We start from the raw sequence: 22,869 nt of genomic DNA, 5'->3' as shown, positions 1-22,869 counted from the left end.
CAGCATGGCAGCTTCAGAAAGAATTAGCCAGATGAGTTGAACTTCTACCTGAGTTCCTTTACTGCTTCTGCAGAGGCGAAGCTTACTCCTTTGCGGCTATCTTTTTTGTGTGTTCTTGTATCTACAGCCTGAAATTCAAATGGTCTTACTAGTTGCTTCCCAAATACATTTAGGTAAGCTTTCAGAAACAGGGAATGTGTTTTCTTTTAGCATTAGTCTGACTTACACAAAATCAGTTTGTAACTCTGTATTTGCTATTCTTATACCAGCTTCACCATTTTTCTCAACTTTTGGGTTGTTTCACTGTGAGTCACCAGTGAATTAGACCTGGTTAATCATAGGTAATAGCCAGGAAGAACTTCACAGCCTAGACTGGGGATTGCCCTTACGGTGCACAGTACACGGGAGTGTAATTTAATTTCCCTGTGAAGTTTAAAACCAAAAGGTAAGGACTTGTAAGGCTTGCACAGGGTAAGTAGGAATTAATCTTGCCTAAAACTGTGGCATAACCTGGCCTTTTGGACTGGTCACTACTTTAGGAAGGCTGGTGACTCTTCATGTTGTAGTTACGGTATTGTTGAACAAGGAATCAGTTGGATTGTATGGCTCTGATTTCCGACCATCTGAAGGAAGGTGGAACTTCCAGCAAGCAATTTCAGAGTTTGGAACAAATAGTTCAATGTCAACTATTTTTCATTGAATGTGAATATGTGGAGGTAGCACTTCTCTGTGTGAAGTAGAAAGCTTAGAAACGCTTTCTAGTCACTTGGGGAGTAAAATAGTGATACAGTCAGAACCTAAACTAGTTCAAGAGTTCCTTTTAGATAATTTTGGTTGAGTGCCTTTTAAGATGAAATTCATAGGATCTCTGTCAGTAAAATTTAAAACCTCTGTAGCACTCATTTGTTTAGTGGCCTTGCTGTGGTGGCATTTGCCAGAATGTGCTTCTCAATGAGCTTTTTATGAAACTTCTTTGTTTTCAGCAGTATAACCAAAGTGTTGCTACTTGTTTTGATGGGAGGATGGATATGGATTGTGGAAAGCCTTTGCTTGTTTGAACAGGAAGCTCAGCTCTAAAGTGAAAATGATATTGTCAATACTTTTTCATTATTGGGCAAATGTTTCTAATACAAGGGTAGAATTTATAAACCATGTGTGTTTGAGCAACACTAGTGCAACCAGCTATAAAAATGAGGAGGCTAATTAAAGTAACATTAGACACTGGCAGTTCACTGTCTGAATGTATGGGAAACCCTGTCCCTTAAGGAGGGGAGGCAGAGTTTTTAAATAGCACAAATTCATCTGCCTAGGGTTCCCCCATTCCAGCATTACTGCAGAGCCAGTTTTCTGTGTTGCAGATCCAGTCTTACGTAAATACTTAAGAGTGTTTTTAATAGCACTTAGAGATCTGTTGAAATACAGACTTGAGTGCTTTCGGGAGGTATGTGTGCAGAGTGGTGGTGGTATGGCTAATTTGTCTCCCAGTAACTGGTATACCAGTGGCAGAATGTTTTCATCCTCACTTTAGGGGAACTTCAGCTTTATCATCAGAGATGGGACATTAGGGGAGAAATTGAAAGGTTGAGGTCAAGCTGTCATGCTTTAGCTACAGTGAAAACAACCAAGTGCTGCCCATATCTAATGAAGAATTTACATGGGTTCAAAAATTTCAACACTGAGTTTGTGTGAAAAAGAGCACAACAAAACAGTGACTAAATACTTAAATTCTTAAACTGATCTGAAATTTAAATTCAGCTCTTATGATAGAATGTATGAGATAGGTAATTGATCTAAAAGAATTGCTGTTACTAAACCTGAGCTCTGCAGAGTCTTATGTTTTCTTACGTTGTAAATCAGAATAGTTTTTGATGGTAAGTCTTTTTAAAGTGTTATAAAGACAACTGTAATTGTTATCACTTTGGTCAGTGTGCGTATTTTAACTGGATGCATCTCTTAAAAAACCCTTTCAAGTATATGTGGAAAGTTGCATGCACAGCACCATGACCTAATGCACAAATGTCCTGAATTTTTTGAAGGCATTTTTTTTTGTCATGTGGACGCTTAGACCTCCCTTTGGGTAACTGACAGTGTAGTTTTGTTAAGACAATAACCCAAATGGCATTTCTTCCTTGCAGCATATGCACTATATTATGCTGCTTCTTTGAATGAAGTATTTGGCTACTTTAATGTCTCCAGGAACAGAAGACTGTAGTCTTTTCCTTCTGCATGATAGCTTGTGTTACTTTTTGTATTAAATTTTGTCATTAGTTAGGTCTAAAAACGGCTTCAAGCAGAAACAACAGTAAGTTTTCTGAAACCTAAAATACTTAGTTTTAAACTAAATATTAAGTGAATGTACAATGAATCCTAACTAATCTGCAGATGATGTATCTCTATGAAATACCAGCTATTTCACTGCAGTGACTGGAATGAATATAACCATAGGATCACTTAATTTTGTTTTTATGAAAGGTGAGAGGAATCCCTCTAATTGTTCTGTGCTGGCCATGGTACGGCAATGTAGTACAACCTTTTTCTCTGTCTTGTTAGGTTTGAAGAAGTAGTTCAGGTAGGAAGAGCCTGTTTTTTTAAATTTTTTTAGGCAGCTCACAGAGATTCTTTCAATCTTTTTGTGCTTTCCAAATCCCCCTGCTACTTCATTAGGTTCACATAAAAGCTCTGAATCTGTGATAGACAAATGACTGGTGCCAAATCAGTCTGTTGTTTGTCCTGACTGCTGCCTGGTTAAAACAGGTAATGCTCTGCAGTTTGTAACCCAAGCTTGCTTTCACCTAATGGTGGTAACTCCAAGTCTCTCTGCTGAAAGTGAATGTAATTTATTTCATTCTTTTGTGGCTGTTAAATTTACTCCAGGTTTTTCATCAGAGATTTTTGCTTGGAGAGTTTTGTCTGTCTGAGTTCAGTCATATTTCATAAAAGTTTGTTGAAACTGTTAATTTCACTTTGAGAAAGGAAAGATGGTCCCTGATGGGAGTTGTAGGGTTTTTCAGGTGCTTGGCTTGCAGAGATGTGTTTTCTCAAGGGTGTGGAACACCTTTGTAGCAAATTCAAACCTAATGACAACAGACTTCTTCAGGATATAGATTGGAAACTATTACAGTGTGTGTACTGTGGATAGCAGGCATGGAAGAGCACTTGAAGAAATAGCTGTCAGCCTGTATTTGTGTAATCTCCTTTAATGCAGGAAGATTGTGTGATCATTTTGGCCCACTTGTCTCTGACACAAACGGAGTGGCTTGAACCCCCTGTTGTAATGGGTTTGTGCTTTTGTGAAGGTTCACTGGCAGGAGAAGTTGGATCTGCAACAGAACAGAAATGGAACATGAGGTCTGTTTGGTGTTTGTGGCTATTAAATTGTTCTGTTGTTAGTCTGGATGGGTGAGAGAACAAACAACTTTTAAAATCTCTTCCCATATCTTCCCTTTATTCTACCTCCTTAATGTCAGGCTTTTGTGGTGTTTGGGTTTTTTAGGTTTTTTTTTGTTTGTTTTGAAGTGTCTTTATTTTGCAACAGATTAGGATGGAGAAGTTAAGATGTTCATACTATAGGTGGTAATAATTAGTGACAGAAAAGTAGTATCAGTGTGAATCTCTGTCTTAAAAGGAAGCATACACTAAAAAGCAGAACTAAAAGAGTGTTGACAATTAGGCTGAACTTGCAATGAATACATCAAAGAAATCAGTTTCCTGGGAGTACTGCAGAACTAATATTAAGGTTTGTGATTTCTTCCAGATGAGCTACATTCAATATTAAAGTCCATAAAGAAGAAAGCCTGACTTCCATAGTGTGAAGGGGTAATGTGGTTCTTAAAGTGTGAGAAATTGAAAGGTTTCTTCTGCACTTCTGCTTTATGTCCTTACTAATTTTTTAGCCAAGAGTTGTCATTGTGCCGTAATAACTGCAGGATGACGGAGAACAGTGCCAAGAATTCCTCTGTAGTATTTCAGTCTTTTTTGGTGATGATTCAACAAGTGCAATAAAAAAAAAAAAAGGTATGACAAGCTTTTCATTGATTAAGTGGCTGTTGGTACAATGTTGCCTCCAAAATTCTTCATGCAAATTTGATAAAATAGGAAAGATCAGTAAAATATATTGCTGGCATATTTATATTTGAAGTCTTAATTTGAACTCATGCTGTTCACACAGTACAGACTAGTCTAGATAGATGAACTTTGCTGAGTTTCTGCCTTGAAGTCACCACGTCTAGTTTTCCAGGAATGGGTAAAATTATATCTATGTAGTATAACTACAGGGTAGTAGTATTATAGTTTAGATTTCCAGAGTTTGGGAAGGGTAGAGGTTGTGAAGGGGAAAGCAGAATGAATGCTGAGGAATCACTTTAAAAATCATGGGTGCGTGTAAGTAAGAAGTGGTGTGTGGAGGTACTTGGTGGTGTAACTGCAGTGTAGTTGAAGAACCAAAGAAAAGGAATATGGTGTAGTCTTAGATCTCAGCTTAAGGAGTTTGGATGTAAAAACAGAAGATTGAGTAATAGACAGCTGGATTTACCTGGGGAATGGGACAGAATGTATAGGCCTGAAGTAGAAATAGCTGGCTGGAGTTTAAGGGAAAGAACAAGACCTTACTGGAGAAAGTCAAATATGATTTCCAATGTAAAATACATTTGGAATTGTTACAAAGATCTGTGTGGTTGAGATGTTAAGTCTGTTTTTCAATTCAGTTGTTCTTCGGGTTTCAGTAATAAATACTTGAGAATCACGGTGAGGGGAAAGAAAAAGCAGCTAAATAAATATGAAAGGAATGGGGAAAAAAAATCTTACTTGGTGGGAGGAGCCAGTGAACACTTCTAGGATTGCGGTGACTATTGTAGTTTAAGTTCAGCGACTGACTCCAAAGCCCTAGCCTGTGTTAAATTAGTTTTTCAAGGAAATGGGTTTTGATATTCTACTATTAAATACTATGAAGAACTTTTGAAATATGTCTTTGCATGAAGAGTTTTTGTAATAGGTTTTGCTTAAGTCCAGGTGTTAATTTGTAACTTTATAATTTAATATGTCCCAAACTAGTATTTGAAATAGTTTCAGTTTTGACCTATCAGTTTCTTATTTCTCAGAAAAGTGGAGAATATATCTATAGTGAAGGCAGGCATGAGTGTTTCTTTCAGTTTATTGGTCATGATTAAGGGGTATATTGGTCCTGTACATGTTAACAGTGAACACTGTACAGGTGCAAAGATGTATTTGTAGAAGGTGCTTCTACATCCCAGAAGCTGGGACTTGACTCTTGGGTGAGGGGAACTGCAGTAAAGAGGGTGAACTGATTGAAGTTCTTGTTTCCATTTTTTACTGGAAATTACTATGCCATTTGTGATTGTGCTTTGTTTCAGCTTGCTTTGATTTTTTTTTCTTTCTTGGTTTATTTTTTTGTTGTTGTTTTTTTGGTTTTTGTTTTTTTTTTTTGCTTGGTTTGGGGTTTTTTTTGCTTTATTGTTCTAAGCTTGTTATTTTTGTTGTTATAAATGGGAGCTTTGCCTCCTCAGTCAGTTTCCAGCTTTTTGAGGTTGGGTTGTCAGAGCTTGTACCCATCGGCTGACTTTGGACACACCATCCCTCCCCTCCCCCCCCCCCCCCATTTTTGTGGTGATACTGGAGCTTCTGGGTTAATGTGGAGACAACTCAGTGAATTAGAGCCAGGTTGTACCTTCCTGCGTGTTCAACAGGCCCATAGGTGTGCAGTAGTCAATAAAGCGTTTGATGAGATCTGCAGTCCAGTTCTGAGCGTAGGGGCTGGGCTGGGGGGTCTTACCCTTGGTCATGGCTCAGAGTTTCAGCATCAGCACAGCCTCCACTTCACCCTGGAGGAAAAGTGTCTGTCCTCCCTGGGAGTTCTTATCCCTGGAATTAAGGCTGTCTGATGAACCATGGACACTCTTTACCAGGACTGAATCAAGTTGACAGCGGTTTGTTTAGAAAGCTGTTTTTCATAGTATTCACCATTTTCTTTCCTTCATAACAGTTAGGAGATGCCTTTTGTTTCAGGTTATATGTCAAATTTAATTAATTAACCCCTTGTATGTATGGTGACAGCTTGGAACACAGTGTGGAAAGTACTGATTTATTCCCTGCCTGTAGCAATAGTGGTCTTAACGCACTTGCATCCCCACTGCAAACTGCCAGAAATAATGAAATGAAAAAATTGCAGCCATTGTTTTCTGCAGAGCATTTAGGGCTGTGGGATGAGGCTCTGTGGCCCATGGAAGAGCTGGAGTGATGGAAAAGGCCTTTATTTACTAATAATTTGTGGACTGTGGTCCTTCTCATTAGATTCCCATAGTCTCAGTTTAAACTAAAGATGCAATTTAGTCCATCTGGTGTTAAAACCTAGCTATACGATTTATTTTAGAGCTTTATGGTGTTCAGGAAAGAAGGATCGAATTATAACTGATTTTGATAACACGTTAGGGAAGTGATCCTGACCCTCAGTACCAGGATCAGCTTTGTAATATCAAAACCCAAAATGTAATAGTCTGCCCTCTCAAAATTGAACTAATAATAAGAGAAAGCATTACTTCTGCTGGTCTGCATATTTTGGGATCACAGCACAAAAAGAGAGAAGGAGCTTTGAAGAAATTTGGGTGATAACTGGAAGATGCGGGATTAAACTAAGCAAGAGACAAGGGGAAGGGGTCAGGTTTTTGATAAGTGCAAGATTAATTAACAGAGATGCTGTGCTACATGGGTTAATTTCTTGAGTTGTTGGATAGCAAAAGGCCAAGATGACGAAAATTGCAGTAGGGGCATTCTGCTGGCATGATTGCTGACATTTGTGCTGGGTTTGTAAGCAGAATGTAACAGGAGTTGTGGCCAGTCCAGCACAGAGTAAATTCTTTGGAAATCAGTTGTCCTGGAGCATATGCATTAAAGTTTCAAGTTTGAGTTAAACAAGATGTTAAATTAATGTGTAAAATTTGGTGTACACTGAAATAGAGCTGGTTGGGTATTTTGTACAGTATTTAATAATGTTCTTGGTGTAACAGGTGTTCTTGGGCTGAATCCTTGCTTATATTTTGTTTTATGCGGAGTGGCAAAAGCAGGCTGACTCACAAGGCTATATTCAGTGATAGTGCTACCATTTTCTCTCAAGAAGATACCACCTCCTGGCACTGCTAAAAATACTGCTGATGGTGTTTGATGCCATGAAGTTATTAGATTTTTCTTGTCCTCTCGGTGACTGTGGGTTCTGTGAGCTGCCACACAGGGGTGATCACAATGCCCCTTGTCCAGTGGTTGCTGTCTTCACCTCATCCTTCCATCCTGAAGAGGAACCTCTGGCCTTCAGGTTTACTGAGGGTTGGAAGCGTATAAAACAAGCTGTGTCATTCAGTAATTCTCACCTTAGAGTATCCAGTACTTGATCCTTAGTTGACTTTTAGTGGTGGCACTCATACAGGAGGGATAAGTAAAGAGGAGTGGTGGCACTCATACAGGAGGGATAAGTAAAGAGGAGTTTATTTATGCTTCAGGCAACCATATGTGGCATTTTGGGGAAATGCAAGACCCTCCAAAGCTGTGAACTGGGACAGTTAAAGCTTTGAATCACTCTTGGTTTGAAGTTTTCTTCAGCCATAAGTGTATAGTGCCTTCTTCTTTCAATGGACTTGCTTTAAGCTTTGGTTAAGCTCAGTTACTAGAGGAATAATAAATTTAATATTACAGACTTGTCAGTGTGTTGATTTTCTTTATGCTGGAATGTGTTCTTTTCTGTGTGGGAGGAAGTTGCTTTTTCTGCAGAAATGTGAAAAAGGTTGGAAGTTCTGAAGTGCTTATATGAAATCCCAGAAAGAATCAGGTAGTTGATTATTCTTCTGAGAGTGTAGCTTTGATGTCCTATGTGATTTTCCTAGAAAACAGCTTTTTATTTTTCATCTTGGTTTGATTACTTAGGACCAACTTTTTACGGCTATACTTCATTTCAGTGTAGAAGAGCTCTATTGAAAAGTTGAGATGTATCTTTTCATATGTATTGTATAGCTGTTGGAGTTTATGATCATCTACAGGGAAAAGCTGGTATGCATAGTAAAAACGATTATGACCTTTTAAACTAGACCTTAGTTTGGTTGTCTGAGCACTTCTTAAAGTGTACTTAGTATGGAGCTATTCTGTGTTTTACTTGAACAAGTGGGAATGACATCTGGACTCTTCTCTGGAGTATGTGCTTGGGATCTTGCAGATTTCCATGGATAGTGTTTTGTTCTACTGTTGGTAGGGGTAACATGGGTGATGTATTTTTTCTCTTCAAAATGTGGCATTATATCATGTGCAGTTCTAAACAAGAGCAAAAATTAGAGGTACCTGATGGATCTGAAGCTGTATGTTAGAAACTCTTCCCGTGAGGGAGTGTACAGAATTTGGCTCAAGATGAAACTTGACAGGCGATGCATCTCACCAGTAGGATCCCCGGGTTGTGGGAGCAGTGGATCAGATGTTTGTGGCTATTGTCCATATAACTGTTGATCATGGGGGTGTAGCACAACCTCAGCTGTATTTTACAAGCTCTTTCAAGCAACAGCACTTACCTAGTGGCTTGCTTACATTGCCTTTTTGTTTGAAACCACATAATGGGATGTACCAAGTAGCTCTGTTTTCTGTAGTTTAAAGAGAGTTTGAATTTACTACTGCTTTTGGAGTTTATTTTCACTTGGTATTCTGAATTTCTGTGGTTAGATCAGTTTGGAGACTTCCAGACCGTGCTGTACTTTAATGTACTAGTGGCAGTTGGAGATTGTTAAACTCATTATTGCAAGCTGATCAGGATCAATGTTTAATAAATCCTTTATAAATGAAATGTGGTAACTTTGTGGGAAATAGTTTGCTTTAGCTGCTGGTTTTGCTTTGGAAATATCTACTGTCTTCTGTAAACCAGAAGGTTCAAGTAGTAGACATCAATATTAGTTAACAGGGGTGGTTGTGAGGGGGAAAATAGGAAAACAGTGCATTTTAGAATTTCTGAAACTGTTGGAAAAATTTGAGTGTTTCAACAAATGTAAATAATACTGTCATTATAAATACTGTTGCAAGTCTAAAAACTAAGTTTATTTTGTGTGTATGAATGGCTATAAATAGTATGCTCTGTGAAAATTTGGTGAAACAACATGAAATGTGGTTTTGAAATGTTGATTCCAGTCTGCAAGCTGAATACAATTGATGTTCTTGAATGCATGCTGAGAAAAAAAAGGAAGGCTGTTAATAAAAATAATAAACCCCCAAGTTCTTTCAGTGCAATTGCAGCAAACTGTATGCTTAGCTTGAGATCAGAGCCTTTGTGCACTGTTTGAGCTTAGTAACTACTATAAGATTGTTCTATGATCATGTGTCTATTGCACAGCACTGGTAAGTGGTGAAGTGTTACTGCTCCAACAGTGTCAGCGCTGGGTGATGCTGTAGTGCCTGTCCCTTGCAGCGAGCTGGCACGGCCAGCTAGGCAGCTTGGAGTAATGAAATGCCAAGATGATATTACAGCATTGTGTGGAAGTGCAAATCAGAGAAAGCATCATAGGCTCCTGCTTAAAGAGGAACAGGGTGGGGGGTTGTGTTAGGTGTGGCGTGGTTTGAAGTCCAAGCACTAATTGGTGGCATTTTTAAAACTTTTGAAATTGTCAGTTCTCTTTGAGGAAAGGAACTGGGACTCTATAGAGAGAAGTGGAGATGAAAGTCAGCTTATATATTTCACATAAACTATTCACTTTTTTATAGAAAGAGAGATGCAATCACTATAGTTGACTATGAGAAATGAAAGTGAATTCCAGAAATCTTACTTTATGGAGGAAAAGAAAAAATTTGAGCCAATATTATCATAATAAAATCGTGTTAAAAAATCAAATTGGAGCTAGTTTTTCTAATTGGTGAGGAACTTCACTATTTTTTCTTCCCATTCAGGTTTGGATTTGTTTTGGTTTTTTTTTTGTTTGTTTTTTTTAATATATGTGTGTTTGAGGATGAAAATATGTTAAGCTTTTGATCTTTCTAAGCTTTTCAAATGCAGGCAGATTTCCAGAGATTTGTGCTGCTCAGTTAACTGCATGAGCATGGTAACTCTGCAAAGTCGCGTACCTGGGGGCTAAGCAGGTCTTCAGGCTTGGCTGAAATGGATGCTGTATCTTAGCAGACCAACTGCTTGTTGCTCTTGCTGCTGGATGTCTGTGACCTGGATTTCCTTCTGCTGCTATTCATGGAGTGGACTGATACTGGAGAACACCATACAGTATGTTTGAGTAGCTATGAAGTGAAAAGAAGGTTGTGTGGGCTCTTTGAGGAATCCATAGGCAGTAGTCTATAAATAATTGCTGGCTGAGGCTGGTGTTTTCAGTTTGTTTTTTTTTTTTTATTGGCTTTTGTTAAGGAGCTCTCCCTCTTCATAAGGATTTAGTCTGTAGTTGTTAAACCTGCTTTCTTGTTATCCCCCAAATTGGTGATGAAGGACATACAGCCAGTTAGAACAGTTCCTGCTCAGCCACTCCTAACAGCTGGCCTCCTTGTGCTCTGTTGTGTCTTGGTGCATCAGTGCATCTATGTGCATCAGTGAGTGCTCTGTGATCACCTGATGGAGCAGGAGGATTTAGTGGGAGAGGATCCCTTGTAGTTTGTAATGTCCCCAGTAGTCAGCAGAACATCTGGGCTATAGTTCAAGGGAAATCCATTACTAAATTTAAAACAATCAGATGAGACAGCCTTCTGGGTATTAGGGTACTGGAAGTCAAATCTTTGAAACGGGGGAGTATTTTCATAATTTCATTGCTGCTGATCTGGAGAATATATTCAGGTAACAGATAAGAGGTGATTGGGTTTGAGGAGTTGAGTCCCTTCACCTCCTGGCTTCACTGTGTGGTTTAACAGTTGCTATCTCAAACTCTTCTCTTTGGTGTCTTTGTAACATGGAATAAATATGTATGAGCTTGTTCTGTGTGCAGCTTAAGATCTGCGGTAGAGCTTTCTTCCCAGAAAGGAACCAGTACTGACTGGAGATGCTAAAGCTTATGGAGAACTGTTTCTTTGAGGTTAACTTTACTCCTGATGCTTTGAGCTCTAGTGGGAAGGAAAGGTGCCTCCTGTTAGTACAGAATTCTCTGTTGCAGTGGAGAAAAACAGAGGCAAAATGTTGGCAAAGGAGCCCAGACTGGATGTCCTAATCTTGTTGTCAAATAGTGGGTGTCAAACAAATTTGTGCTGTTGTCTGTTGGCACAGATGTGAGTCTGTGTGAGATGAAAGCTGGTCTGGTGGAATGATATCTGTAGGTAAAGAAAAAAATTGATACCTGTGATTTGTGATTTTAGGAGAAAAGTATTTATTAAAGTCAGTGGTTTCATGGTGAATCTTACTTGGGGTTGAAGGCGACTGAGTGGAAAATGGATTGCTCCTGCCAGTAGTTAGAGCAGCTGACCACCAGACTATTTCAAACAAGTTTTTTTAAATATGCTGGTGTTAAACCAAGTGATGATGATGACCTTAGTTGAAAGCTGAGCTATGATTGTCTTTGCCTAAAGCTTTGCTAATTTTCACTGAGTGCTGGTTTTGTTCTGCCACCATCTCTGGAGCATCTGAATGCCATGCACTGGCGTATTAAGTTACTTTAACATGTGTCCGGGGTAGATTTCTGACTGGGATGTTGAAAGGATTAAATGTTGTACAATAAAAACTCATCTCTTTGAGTTAAATATATTCACTCTGCAAGTATGAAGAAGCCATGTAGGTACTAAAAAGCCAAAGCAAGTATTTTATTACTTTCCAGACTCAGAAGAAGCTTCTCTATGAAATATTCCCATTTAAAGCTCTAGTCCTCAAACTGTCCAGTCTCTGTAATATTTTGATGCTTGAAGGCTTATTTTCTAATTAAGTTTTGAGAATTATAGCTGTTCCTCAAACAGAAGCGTCTGCAGCTTAATGTGTAATAAAATTTAGTTATCCCCTGGTTGTGGGATGATGATACAGTTTGGAAGCCAGCATGGCAAAGCACGGGGGCTCTGTAGCTCCCGTGGGTGAGCAGGGGAGGCTTTGGCAGTGCTTTCACCGCGTGGGGCGACTCTTCGGCGCGGGGCGGTGGCTGCGGTGCTGGCGGGACGGAGGTCCCTGTCCCTGTGCGGGGCTGTGAGAGGCGGTCCCAGGGAGGGGACAGCAGGCCCGGCCCTTTGTAGAAACCTGAGGCAGCAGCGCGCACCGAGGCAGAGGGAAGGGCCCCTGCGGGGGTTGGGGGGAGCGGGAGCAGCGGGGAGAGACCGGTAGAAATAGGTGAATTCAAGAGCCGAGGGACGGCGGCGGGGCGAGGTGGGCTGCAATTGCTGCGCGGGGGTTCCGCGCTCCTCCGTACCCGCCTGGCCCGGGGCGGGAGGGGCCGCGGAGCGCCGGTGGCCGCAGCTCCGCCCCGCCCGCGAGTGCCTCCGCCCCGCCGTACCGGGGGCGCGCGGGGTCCTGCCTGGGCCGTCTGACGCTGTGCTCTGCCCGCAGATGGCCGCGTGCGTGTTCCGGGTGGAGCTGCCCGTGTCCTGCCGGAGCCTCCTCGACAGGGACCCGGGCTCCAGGTCGGACCCCCTCTGCGTCCTGCTGCAGGACGCGGGCGGTGGTCGGTGGATCGAGGTAAGAGCGGCCGGTGGCCGCGCGCTGCCGGTGGGTGTAAACACGCCGAGTGTCTCCCTTTCCATCCCGTAGGTTTTCCTGGCAAGTGCACAGCATACTTAATTCAGATTTACAGTTGGTGAGCAGTCCCATTGCCCACACTCAAACCTTCAGTGATTTCTTTGATTGTTGACTTGTTTGTGCAAAGTTGCATCAGGAGGCATGTTTGCCTTTAAGGGTATGACTTGCCCTAGAGCACACACTCCAGAATACATTGTTTCAGCACTTCCCTCCCTAGTTTCCAGAATTTTCCCATACAATAGTGTTTTTCAATGTCGTTTCCTTTCTCGGTGAGCCATTGATTGGCCCAGTTTGTCACTGAGCACTAGGCATGGTCCAGGGTGTGTAGCCTTGCTGCTGGTGCCTGTGTTCACCTGGTGCAGGTTAAAAAGCTGTGTAGGAGAATATGGGCTTCTTACTCATTGTCAACAGCTTTGCTCCTGTGTTTGTGCAGCTAGATCCCATGGAAAAGGTCAAGAACTGCCAAGACCCTGAATTCTGCAAGAAATTGGTTGTGGACTACTACTTTGAGAAAGTGCAGAAGCTGAAATTCAGTGTATGATAGATAACAAGTCCTGTGATTTCAATGATGATGACTACCTGGGAGGGATTGAATGCACACTGGGATAGGTATGTATAGATGTGTTTTATGAAAAATGAAGTGAAAATCTGCTTTGCCAAAGGCTTCAACATATTCAAATTTGCAAACACTATTAAACATGTTTGTTTGTGTTACCACTGAATATGGTTAGAAAAATCATTGTGTTGGATGACAAAGCAAAGGTCAGAAATACACATTTTGTAATTAATTGCTTAACTTTGGAGACAATTGTAGAACTAAAGGCAGTTTGGGAGTAAGGAAGCATGGTGCTTGGGAGGGTTCTCATGGAGTTTCCTTTGCACAAAGTGACCATCAGGTGGTAAATCAGGGGAAATAAGGCTACTTGAGATTCATTTCCTGAGAAGGGTTTTGTATAGCTAGGTAGGAGAAGAAAAGTGGGGTTCATATTATTTAAGAAAGACTTGATAAACTAAATAGTGTTTTAAGTTTTAGTAGCTTTTTGGCTGCTGTGATGACAATGCCTCTTCTGTCTAAGAGGTAGCAAAAATAGGAAGCTAAAGTTAAATTTGGAGATGTGTTTGTGGGCACCGTTTCCTGGATAGTGAGAGACGATGATTGTCAGACTATTCAGGAGCACTCTTGGAAACACATTTAAATCTTTTTAGAACTTTTATGAGAATTTGAAAACTTTGGACCTGAAGAGTAATTCTTTCTTCTTTGTCTAACATGGTATTTTTATTATCTATCTTTTAACCTTAGGTTGTATCCAGCTCATTGGTCACCTGACCACTGGAATTGAAACAGGGAAAACCAGCAGGAAAGGGCACAATGTATTATGGTAGGTAAGGTTTTTGTTTGAAAAAACTCTCTCAGTATGTTGTCTGACATAAACTGGCTCTTCTGGTTTCCTGTCAGTATATCTTCAAATACTACACATACACAGGAGAGAGATATTTAAAAGAAACTACAGTTTCTTTTATGGGCAAAATATAAGCAAAACTCTGTGATTTCTTGTTTACATTTTTTCCCCTCCCTAAATTTCCATGGCTCAGATTTCAGCAGAGGAGATTGAGGATACCAGAGTTGTGTACTTAGAAATTGAAGCCCAAAACTTGGACAAAAAGGTATTGATTTTAAAAGAAATTATATTGCATGCTTCTCTAGTATAGTGAAATCAGATAGTGCTTTGGACTTGACTAGCATAAGAGATCTGATAGCCAGGATGCTGTGGCAGGAACAAACAGAGCTTTGAAGACTGCCAGAAGGTTGAATCCTGGCAACAGGGAGAAGATTGATTCAATGATGAAATATGCATGTATGTTTGTATGATGTTTAACCCAGTCATTGTAGTAAACAATTACTAGCTTTCCTAGAATGGTATATTAGCTTATGTAGCCCACAATAAAATCGGATTCTTATCACTGAATCAGTTGTCCCTGTCTCTCTTCTTTGCCTATAATTGGTGCTCACCGTGTGAAGAAAAGGACTGGCCCAGCCGGCGGCAGTCGGCGCGCCCCCGGAACCGATCGTGGTGGTGAGAGAACCACATCTGGGCCCACAATCACCTGATCAGCTGCGATGTGACAGGTGAGCTGGGGTAACGAAACTATGGGACGGAATGTGTCTGAAGAGACAGACATTAATGAAACCATGCTCGCTCTTCTGTGCAAACATGGCTCCCATCCTAAAGCAAGACTTTAAGTCACTTTTAAGATGGGTGTCACACGTGTTTCCCGATGCCACCCCTTCTTCTGTTTTACCCTCTAAAGTTGGCATTAAGCTCTATGACCTGGGCACCCTCCCTGGACACGAGCCAGAGCTATGAATGCTCCCTGCTTGGAGGGCGGTCATGGACATGATTAAAAGGGAGGAGGGTGGTGAGGCTGCTCATGAGACTATCTCTGAGACAGCCCTGGCAGCTGTGCCAGACCAAAGCTTGCCCAGGTCCTGCTTCCTGTCCCTCTTCCACGTGCCCTTCCTGATAAGCACAAGGGATAGAGCCTGGTCACCCCTCCAGCCTCACTGCTATACTTCCAGCGATCCCAGAGCCGCCAGACGGGATCGGACACTTATGTGGTGGACACTGACTCTGACAGTGAAGGGGAATTGGACCCTTTTGACCCAGTCCCAAAAAAGACCCGCACTTACTCCCTTTGCATGCGCATAATTGGTTACAGATAAAGAAGAAAGCCCTTAAGGACAGAGACTTTGATACCTCTGTAAAAATGTGTGACTTAGCCCGAGGGGTGAAAAACCTCAATGGGAGTTCTTAGGCCACTCAAAAATTAAGATTAATCTATGCAGCTTCAAGTTCCACCAGAATGGCCAGCCTTTACGGGGAAACTCATCTCGAATGTGGGACAGCTAAACATGTGCAGACACAAATCTGACAGCAGATGCAGCAACCAGGAGCAGCTGTCAGCTTCCAAGCGGCCCAGCCCTCCAACAACGGTCCATCTCTGACCTATGCCCAGCCACCCCAGGGAGTGCTGGACTGGACGTATCAACCAGTAACATTAACTGATTGCTCAGTATTTTGTCCCCCTACAGGAATTTCTGGATCCTTGAAAACTGGTTACCCAGCTTTGCTTGTAGGTACATCATCCACCTCGATAACAGGATTATTTGTACTGCCAGGAGTCATTGACTCTGATTCAGTGGGGAAATAAAGATCATGGCTTGGACTCCCCAGCAGACCTGTGTGGTCCCCACCAGCAGCAGTATAGCCCAACTCACACTTTTCCCGGCAGCACCCCTATCTGCACCCCCAATAGCTGAACAGAGGGGAGGTGGGTTTAGTTTTACAGGGATCCCACAAATTTTTGGACACATCTTGTCACATGCCAATGCAAAGTGACTCTGACAAGACTCATTGATGCTGGAGCCAATGTGACTGTTATGTCAAAAAACCAATAGCCCAGTAACTGACCATTAAGGGCTGTGCCTCAGATGCTCTCAGGCATTGGAGGGAATGGCCAAAGCCTGCAGAGCCAACACTTGGTACAAATTACAGAATCTGAGAGCCAAATTACTCTAATTAACCCTTTTATGTACTGTCGGTTCCCCTAGTTTTGTGGGGGAGAGGCTTTCCTTGTGTCTCTACAGAGAAAAGACCACCTGGCTCCCTGCCTGAAATGTGAAACTTTTCCAGGAACCTCTACCAGCAGCTGAGAGAAGCCAGGAACCCTACCAAGCCACCAGGAGAAGGAGGGGGAGGAAGAAGAAATTACAGTTCACGACTCACGAATTTGTCCCAGCTGTGAAAGAAACTGAACCTTTGGGTTTTATGTCAGTATAAAAGTGGAAATTGGTGGTATTGCAAACCCCTTTTGGAAAAAACATTGAATTTTTAATTGTAGTAGGCCATGAGAATGAGGATAGCCCTTGCCTCTCTAGTCTCATGAGAGAAGTGTTGAGGGAATCCAAAAATAGCCATATTTACAAAGTAGAGTGCAAACAAAATAACTTAGTGCCTTATATTTGGCCAATCCCTGAACAAGCTTGGGAAAAAACAAAAAAAGAATGTGCTAAAAGATATGCTTGGAAACTAAAATCCAGAAAGAAGTATTTGCCACAACATAGTTAAGAAAAGCATGGAATTAAATGGAATGCTATGCTTGTGCTTATTAACATTGCTTGCTTTTACTAACACAGCTTAGCCTGATAACCGACCCAAAATAAATGTTTAGATAACTCTAGCTAACGTAACAAAACAAGATACCCTATGCTTAGCTACTGCTTCCCCAGAAAATTGATTTTCAACCTGTTTAATAACTCAGAATCTATCCATAATAGCATATAGCAACTAAAAAGTAGTGTGTTTAAACTAAGAATAGGATCTGAATCTTAGCTAGATAATCTGTTTAGTGGCTGGGGTTTAACACTCTGGATAAAGGATTTGTTTAGAATAGGTATGCATGTGTTGATTTTAATAATTGTGTTAATTCTGATACCATGTTTACTTCAGTGTACCCAGAGATTAATAAATAAAGCCATCAAGGGAATATTTTTGGTAGAAAAGAAGGGGAAGATACAGTGAAATCGGGAACTGCTTTGGACTTGACTAGCATAAGAGAGCTGATAGCCAGGATGCCTTGGCAGGAACAAACAGAGCTTGGAAGATTGCAAGAAGGTTGAATCCCTGAACAGGGAGAAGATTGAATCAATGTTGAAATATGCATGTATGTTTGTATGATGTTTAACCCAGTCATTGTAGTAAACAATTACTAGCTTTCCTAGAATGGTATATTAGCTTATGTAGCCCACAGTAAAATCAGATTCTGATCACTGAATCAATTGTCCCCATCTCTCTTCATCGCTGATACTCTAGTAGTTACATTTTTTGCCTTTTGGCCAGGAATCTCTGTGTTTGCAGACATTCAGCTAAACCACTAATCCATGTGTGAGCAAAGGGTCACTGTGTTTCGTGTTATTTACAGAGGAGTAAACTGGAGATACAATTGCATGTTGAAATCTACAATGTCAACTAGAAACTCAACTGCCAGGCTTAGGTTTTGAGGTATTATTTGGATTGTTTTGTATGTAGATACAAATCAGTTACATAATTATTTCCAATAAACTGATATTTCTGTATTTTTGTTAAAGAAGAAATGGTGGAAATTTAGGTTTTCTGCTCAATGTTATTGTAAGCCAAAGACCAGTACAGGGATTTAGTGACCTAACTCTCAGTTAGCAAAATGATGTGATTTATAGGGACAAAAGTGGTCTGAAGAGGAGGTCCTGGAATTGGAACTGATAAAAGCTGATGACTTACAGAGTGCAGCATTTTTAGAAAGGAAAATAAAAGTGAGGAAAGAAAATGAATGTATAGTTTGACTTTGTTCTTTGTTTGAAGTATTGTCTACTAATTAGTTAATTCTTTACTCATTTTTGTAAAATACAGAGGCGGCTGATTACTTCTGGGTTTTTGTGTTCAGGATTTCTTAGGTAAATTGGATCAGTTTCTGGAGTTTTACAAGCAGAGCAATGCTGGAACATGGCAGGTTGTGTACAGATCAGAGGTAGAATTTCCACACATTTTTTTCCTTGAGTTGATGTTAGACAGCTTACTCTTACTAAAACTGAGAGCTGCACTCCTGGTCATGCTTTGTACCAGTTTTGCAGAGAAAGTATTCTATAAAAAGTTACTCACTATGGCTGCAGCAAATTGTTTATTTGCAGCCTGGTGACTGGATGGAGCTACCTGAGTGAGGTGTCTGATCACAAGTGGCAGGTGAGAGGTCATTCTTCCTTTTCAATAGTGTTGAGCTTGACTGTAAAATTTAACTTGACCAAGAGCATTAAGCTTTTATTTCTTACAGAGCTGATGCTTGGCCATTGACACATGCCAGGGTTGAACTAGTTCAGGCTACTCCCAGCTTGTCATGAAGAACCCTCATGTCATCATTCCTAGAGAGTTGCATGCTGTATTCCTGTGTGACACTATGCTGTCATTTTTCTAAGGTTATCAAGAAAAAATGCATGCTGGTGGAAGTTCAGTGTTCCCTCGCAAACTTTCTGTGGTGGTGATTTTAATAAACCTATCAAGGTCCAGCCTTTAGAAATTCTTTGTTGATCCAAGTCATCCATTCTCTGTTGATGTTAACTGGGAGTTATCAGGTTGTCTAGTCATATTTAAGCTATTAGATGGCCTTTCTAGAATTGTAGTGTGGCAGATAAGTGATTATATTTCTGTTTCGAAACACTATGATAATTGTCAGATTAAGAAGTCAGGAAATGCTGAAGTGACACAATTTCCAATGATTATTAGTCATAAGAAGAATTGTAACTGGTTTTTTTCACTGTTCTGGCCAGGGTTTCAAGTTGAGCTTTGGTGGTAGTGTCTTGTTTGGTTGGGTGGTTGGTTGTTTTGGGATTTTTTTCATTGTGGCTTTCTAGCACTGTTTCTTAGTTAAATGAGAACCTTGCAGATGCTGGACAAACTTGAGTGCCTTGGGATACTGACACAGAGAGGACTTTGAGGTATCAGTCAGATTTATCCATTCATGAGACTGGAAGCTTTTCCCAACTATTTTCTATTTGTTTCAAGTAGAAATTTAGTTTTGAGTCAGAGTTGCATTCCCCTGTGGTCTTGTATATGATAACTAATTCTCTGTGGCCCTGGCCTGCAGGGCTGTAGCAGATCAACTAAATATTTTAATATGTTTCCACAAAAGAAAGTTTTAACAACTTACTATGTTAATTTTTCTTCTAAGCAATGCATTGATAATTTAAAGGTATTTAAATCCATAGATAGTTCTGTGTGAGTATAATTTCTCTCTGCTTTTCTAACACCTAAAAGCTTTACATTTGCAGAATTTTACTGCTTCACCCTCTCTCTGAAGAAATCTCATGCTGAAAGCTTGATATGGAAGATTTAGCAAAAAGCATGGATGCTACTGTTGTTCTTTGTGCAGTATGGCAGTTCCGTAGAATTACTGAGATTATTAATTGGAAATAGGTGTTCAGGTGTTGTCTTGGCTTAAAAGACAGGTGTCTGACAAGGAAGGTAGTAACCTTCCTGGGATGGAAAATATGTGTCCCTTCCCTCCAAACTATTATAACTTTGAAATTATGGGGCTTTCAGGCAAAGATACAGGAAAAAGAATAGCAGTTCTTTGTGTGTGTGTGTGTGTTTGTGTAACAAGGCAAACAAACAACAGCCCCAGCAGCAGCAAGGAACAGCCCCAGAGAGCCAGTCCCAGCCTCCTCCCGGCTGCAGGCACCTTCCCCTTTGCTGCAGTTCCGGGCACAGCTGGCAGGGGCGCTGCTGGCTCCCGGCCGGGCAGGGCGGGCGCGATGATTCCCCCGCGCCTGCAGGGGGCGCTGTGGCGCCAGCTCGGCCGCCTCTCTCCACACGGGAATGGCGGGCGGGCTGGTGGAAGGGATGGACAAGGGGCTTCCTTTGGAAAGTCACGGCAAGCAGCCGGGAAGCTGAATGGACTGCAGCAGGACCCTCGGAGCAGCGGGCTGGAACGGCAGAGGTGAACAGAACCTGGGTGGCAAACAAAGTGTAGCAAAAAACCTGAAGCTGTGGCAGGAGCAATGAGGGTCCCAGCAGATGCACGGTGTTGAACTGAAGTATAGCAAAAACCCTTAATCAGGAGCAGAAAACAATGGAGCTGGGTAGTGGCAGCTGGGCTCCCACAAGCAGAAGGGAGGTGCTCCCTCCGGAGGGGGAGTCTGTTGAGGGTTAGGTGTCCTTTTTTTTCGTTGTTGTCTTGGTTTAGGGCAAAATTTGGGAGAAAACTTCCAGTGGGGCTCCCCCCGGGAAGCAAACTCACGTGGCCTTTTTTTTCCCACCCCCCAACCGGTTCGGGAAGAGATTTCTCTGAGAGAAGTGGAAAAAATCTGTTTATTTCACAGGCACAGCACTACTCAGCACAAAAATGAATGATACCAAATTACAAAACTTCTCGCTCTTCAGAAGAGATGATAAACTTCAGAGGGTCTCTTTCCTGTGGGTGTTCGCTCTGTTATCAGTCCCTCTGGCGCTGGAAAATGCCGCTGCCCAGGCTGGGCTCCTGGTAGTCCACGGGTGCAAGCTCCCGGTGCTCCCCCGAGTCCCCAGTCCAGAGCAGGTTCGATTCGTTTCAGAAAAAGGGAAAGAAAACAGTCCAGGAAGACCTCTCTGCTTCGGCTAGTTGGAAAGCCAAGGCGATCTGTGTCTTGTTGTTTGTCTGTGCTGTAGTCAAAACTCCCGATGCGGGGGGAGCAAGTACAGTCTCTGATAACAGACTCGGTGCTTTTTTTCCACTCACTTTTACTCTGAGATGGAATTTTAAGAATACAAAACCTGTGTCTGGGTTAGGTGGATGAATGGGGATACAATTTAACATCATAATCAACCCAGGACAGTTGTTCTGGCCTGCCCATGGAATTTTTACCCATTAGACAACCTAACTGTGGGTATTTAGTGGGTGCTCGATAAAAGACAAAGAGTGGCCGGGCCCAGGGGGGGAAGGGGGCAGGAAAGGAGGGTGGGGACAGTTTTTTGGCTGGCTTGCTTCAGCTTCGAGGAAAGACATTTGTTTGCTGGGTCGCAGAACTGCTGCGGTAGAGAGAAGGGAATTTCGCCATCACCCAGACGGAGCTGCTGCTTCTTCTCCTTCTCCCCTCTTTGTTGGTGGCCTCACACCCCCTGTCCTGCCGGGACGTGTGGCAGTGCCAGGCACCGCCGCAGAGTTGCTGATACACCTCGCCCAGGGTCTCAGCTCGTCCCTGCTGTTCCACCTCATCCACCAGCCCGGGATCTCTGCTCATCCCTGCTGTTCCAGCGGACTGTTCCTCAGAGCCCTGCAGGAGCACCAAGACTGACTGCCCGAAGAGTTTGTGAAAACAAAGCCTCTCCTCCATCCCGTCTCAGCCGAGAAAGCTGTCACGGGGTCCCTAGTTCTGTTTTCTTGTTAATGCTGTAGTTATTGTTGTTTGTTTGCCTGGTTATACTAGTAAAGAACTGTTATTCCTATCCCCAGATCTCTGCCTAAAGGCCCCTTGATTTCAAAATTATAATAATTTGGAGGGAGGGGGTCTACATTCTTTCATCCCAAGGGAGGCTCCTGCTCTCCCTAGCAGACACCTGTCTTCTAGAACCAAGACAGATTTTGGCCGCCCAACGTGGGGCACTGAGAGAAAAAGGGCAAAAAAGGAATAGCAGTTCTTAAATAACCTAACTTTTGTGTGCTAGATTTAGAAACATTGTTAGGTAGAACCATGTTGTTTAGCTTACCCAGGTTCGGGGGGCATGTGGTCACAGCTATATTTCTCCCATTTGCTGCACCTTACCTAAATATGGGTCCTATAACTAAGGCTACTGTGGCTATTATCCAGCTTGTTTTGTGGGTTGATAAGGATAAGAAAGGAGAGCCCTCACAACCCACAGGGGAGCCAGAAGTTAAAATCATTACTGAGTCTCTGACATATGACAGTCTCCATAACTTGCAAAAAGACATTGTGAGGCGGGGGCGTGAGGCTTATACAACCTGGTTACTTCGGGTCTGGGACCTTATGGGTGCAGGCGTGCAGCTGGATGGTGGTGAGGCAAGGAATGTGGGACCCTTGACCCAGGACTCAGGTGTGAATCAGATATTCGTCAGGGAGCAAGGGCCCCTTTCCCTCTGGGAGTGGCTTTTGATGAGTGTAAGAGAGAGGTTTGTCCACAGAGAGAATGGAAGAGCACTATCGTAGAAGAGACTAAAAAACCATTGAGGAAGGGATCCAACAGCTAAGAGAAGTGGCAATATTAGAAGTCCTTTTTGGGAGGGGTGGACAGCATAATAACGACCCTGACAAAGTCAGGTGCACTGGGCAGGTGTTGTGGAGTCTGGCAAATCTAGGGCCACGTGACTACACCACCTATATTGCAATGATTAATGCCGATAACAACCGAGAGACGGTGAGTTCCGTCGCCACCAGGCTTAGAAATTTCAACAGTATGGTCCATGGCCCGCAGCAGGCTAAGATTTCCGCTGTGATTAAGGAACTCAAAGAGGAGATGAGGGAAATGAGGGAAGAGATGAGGAAGAGCAGTTCCCATATGGCACCAGTGTGGGTCACAAGCCCAAAACTCCAAGCCCAGCATCCCCCAGCTAGAGAGAGAGGGCACACCTCACGAACTGAGCTGTGGTTCTTTCTATGTGACCATGGGGAAGACATGGGA

The 22,869-nt window shown here is 42.2% G+C and overlaps 1 protein-coding gene across 1 annotated transcript in view; it reads left to right on the top strand.

Moving 5' to 3' along the window:
- Positions 1-22,869, top strand: part of CPNE1 (copine 1) — an 84,483-nt gene that overhangs the window by 12,101 nt on the left and 49,513 nt on the right. Inside the window, 7 exon segments of the mRNA XM_088064741.1 lie at positions 12,482-12,610; positions 13,104-13,206; positions 13,209-13,279; positions 13,971-14,041; positions 14,260-14,335; positions 18,149-18,396; positions 18,654-18,781. Of these exon segments, the coding sequence (XP_087920867.1) occupies positions 12,482-12,610; positions 13,104-13,206; positions 13,209-13,279; positions 13,971-14,041; positions 14,260-14,335; positions 18,149-18,396; positions 18,654-18,781 (826 nt within the window).

The sequence above is a fragment of the Pseudopodoces humilis genome, chromosome 19 (genome assembly GCF_049639895.1).
Source record: "Pseudopodoces humilis isolate 2021_Gansu_Grassland_sample_001 chromosome 19, ASM4963989v1, whole genome shotgun sequence".
NCBI lineage: Eukaryota > Metazoa > Chordata > Aves > Passeriformes > Paridae > Pseudopodoces > Pseudopodoces humilis.
This window is presented reverse-complemented; position numbering and strand designations above follow the sequence as displayed.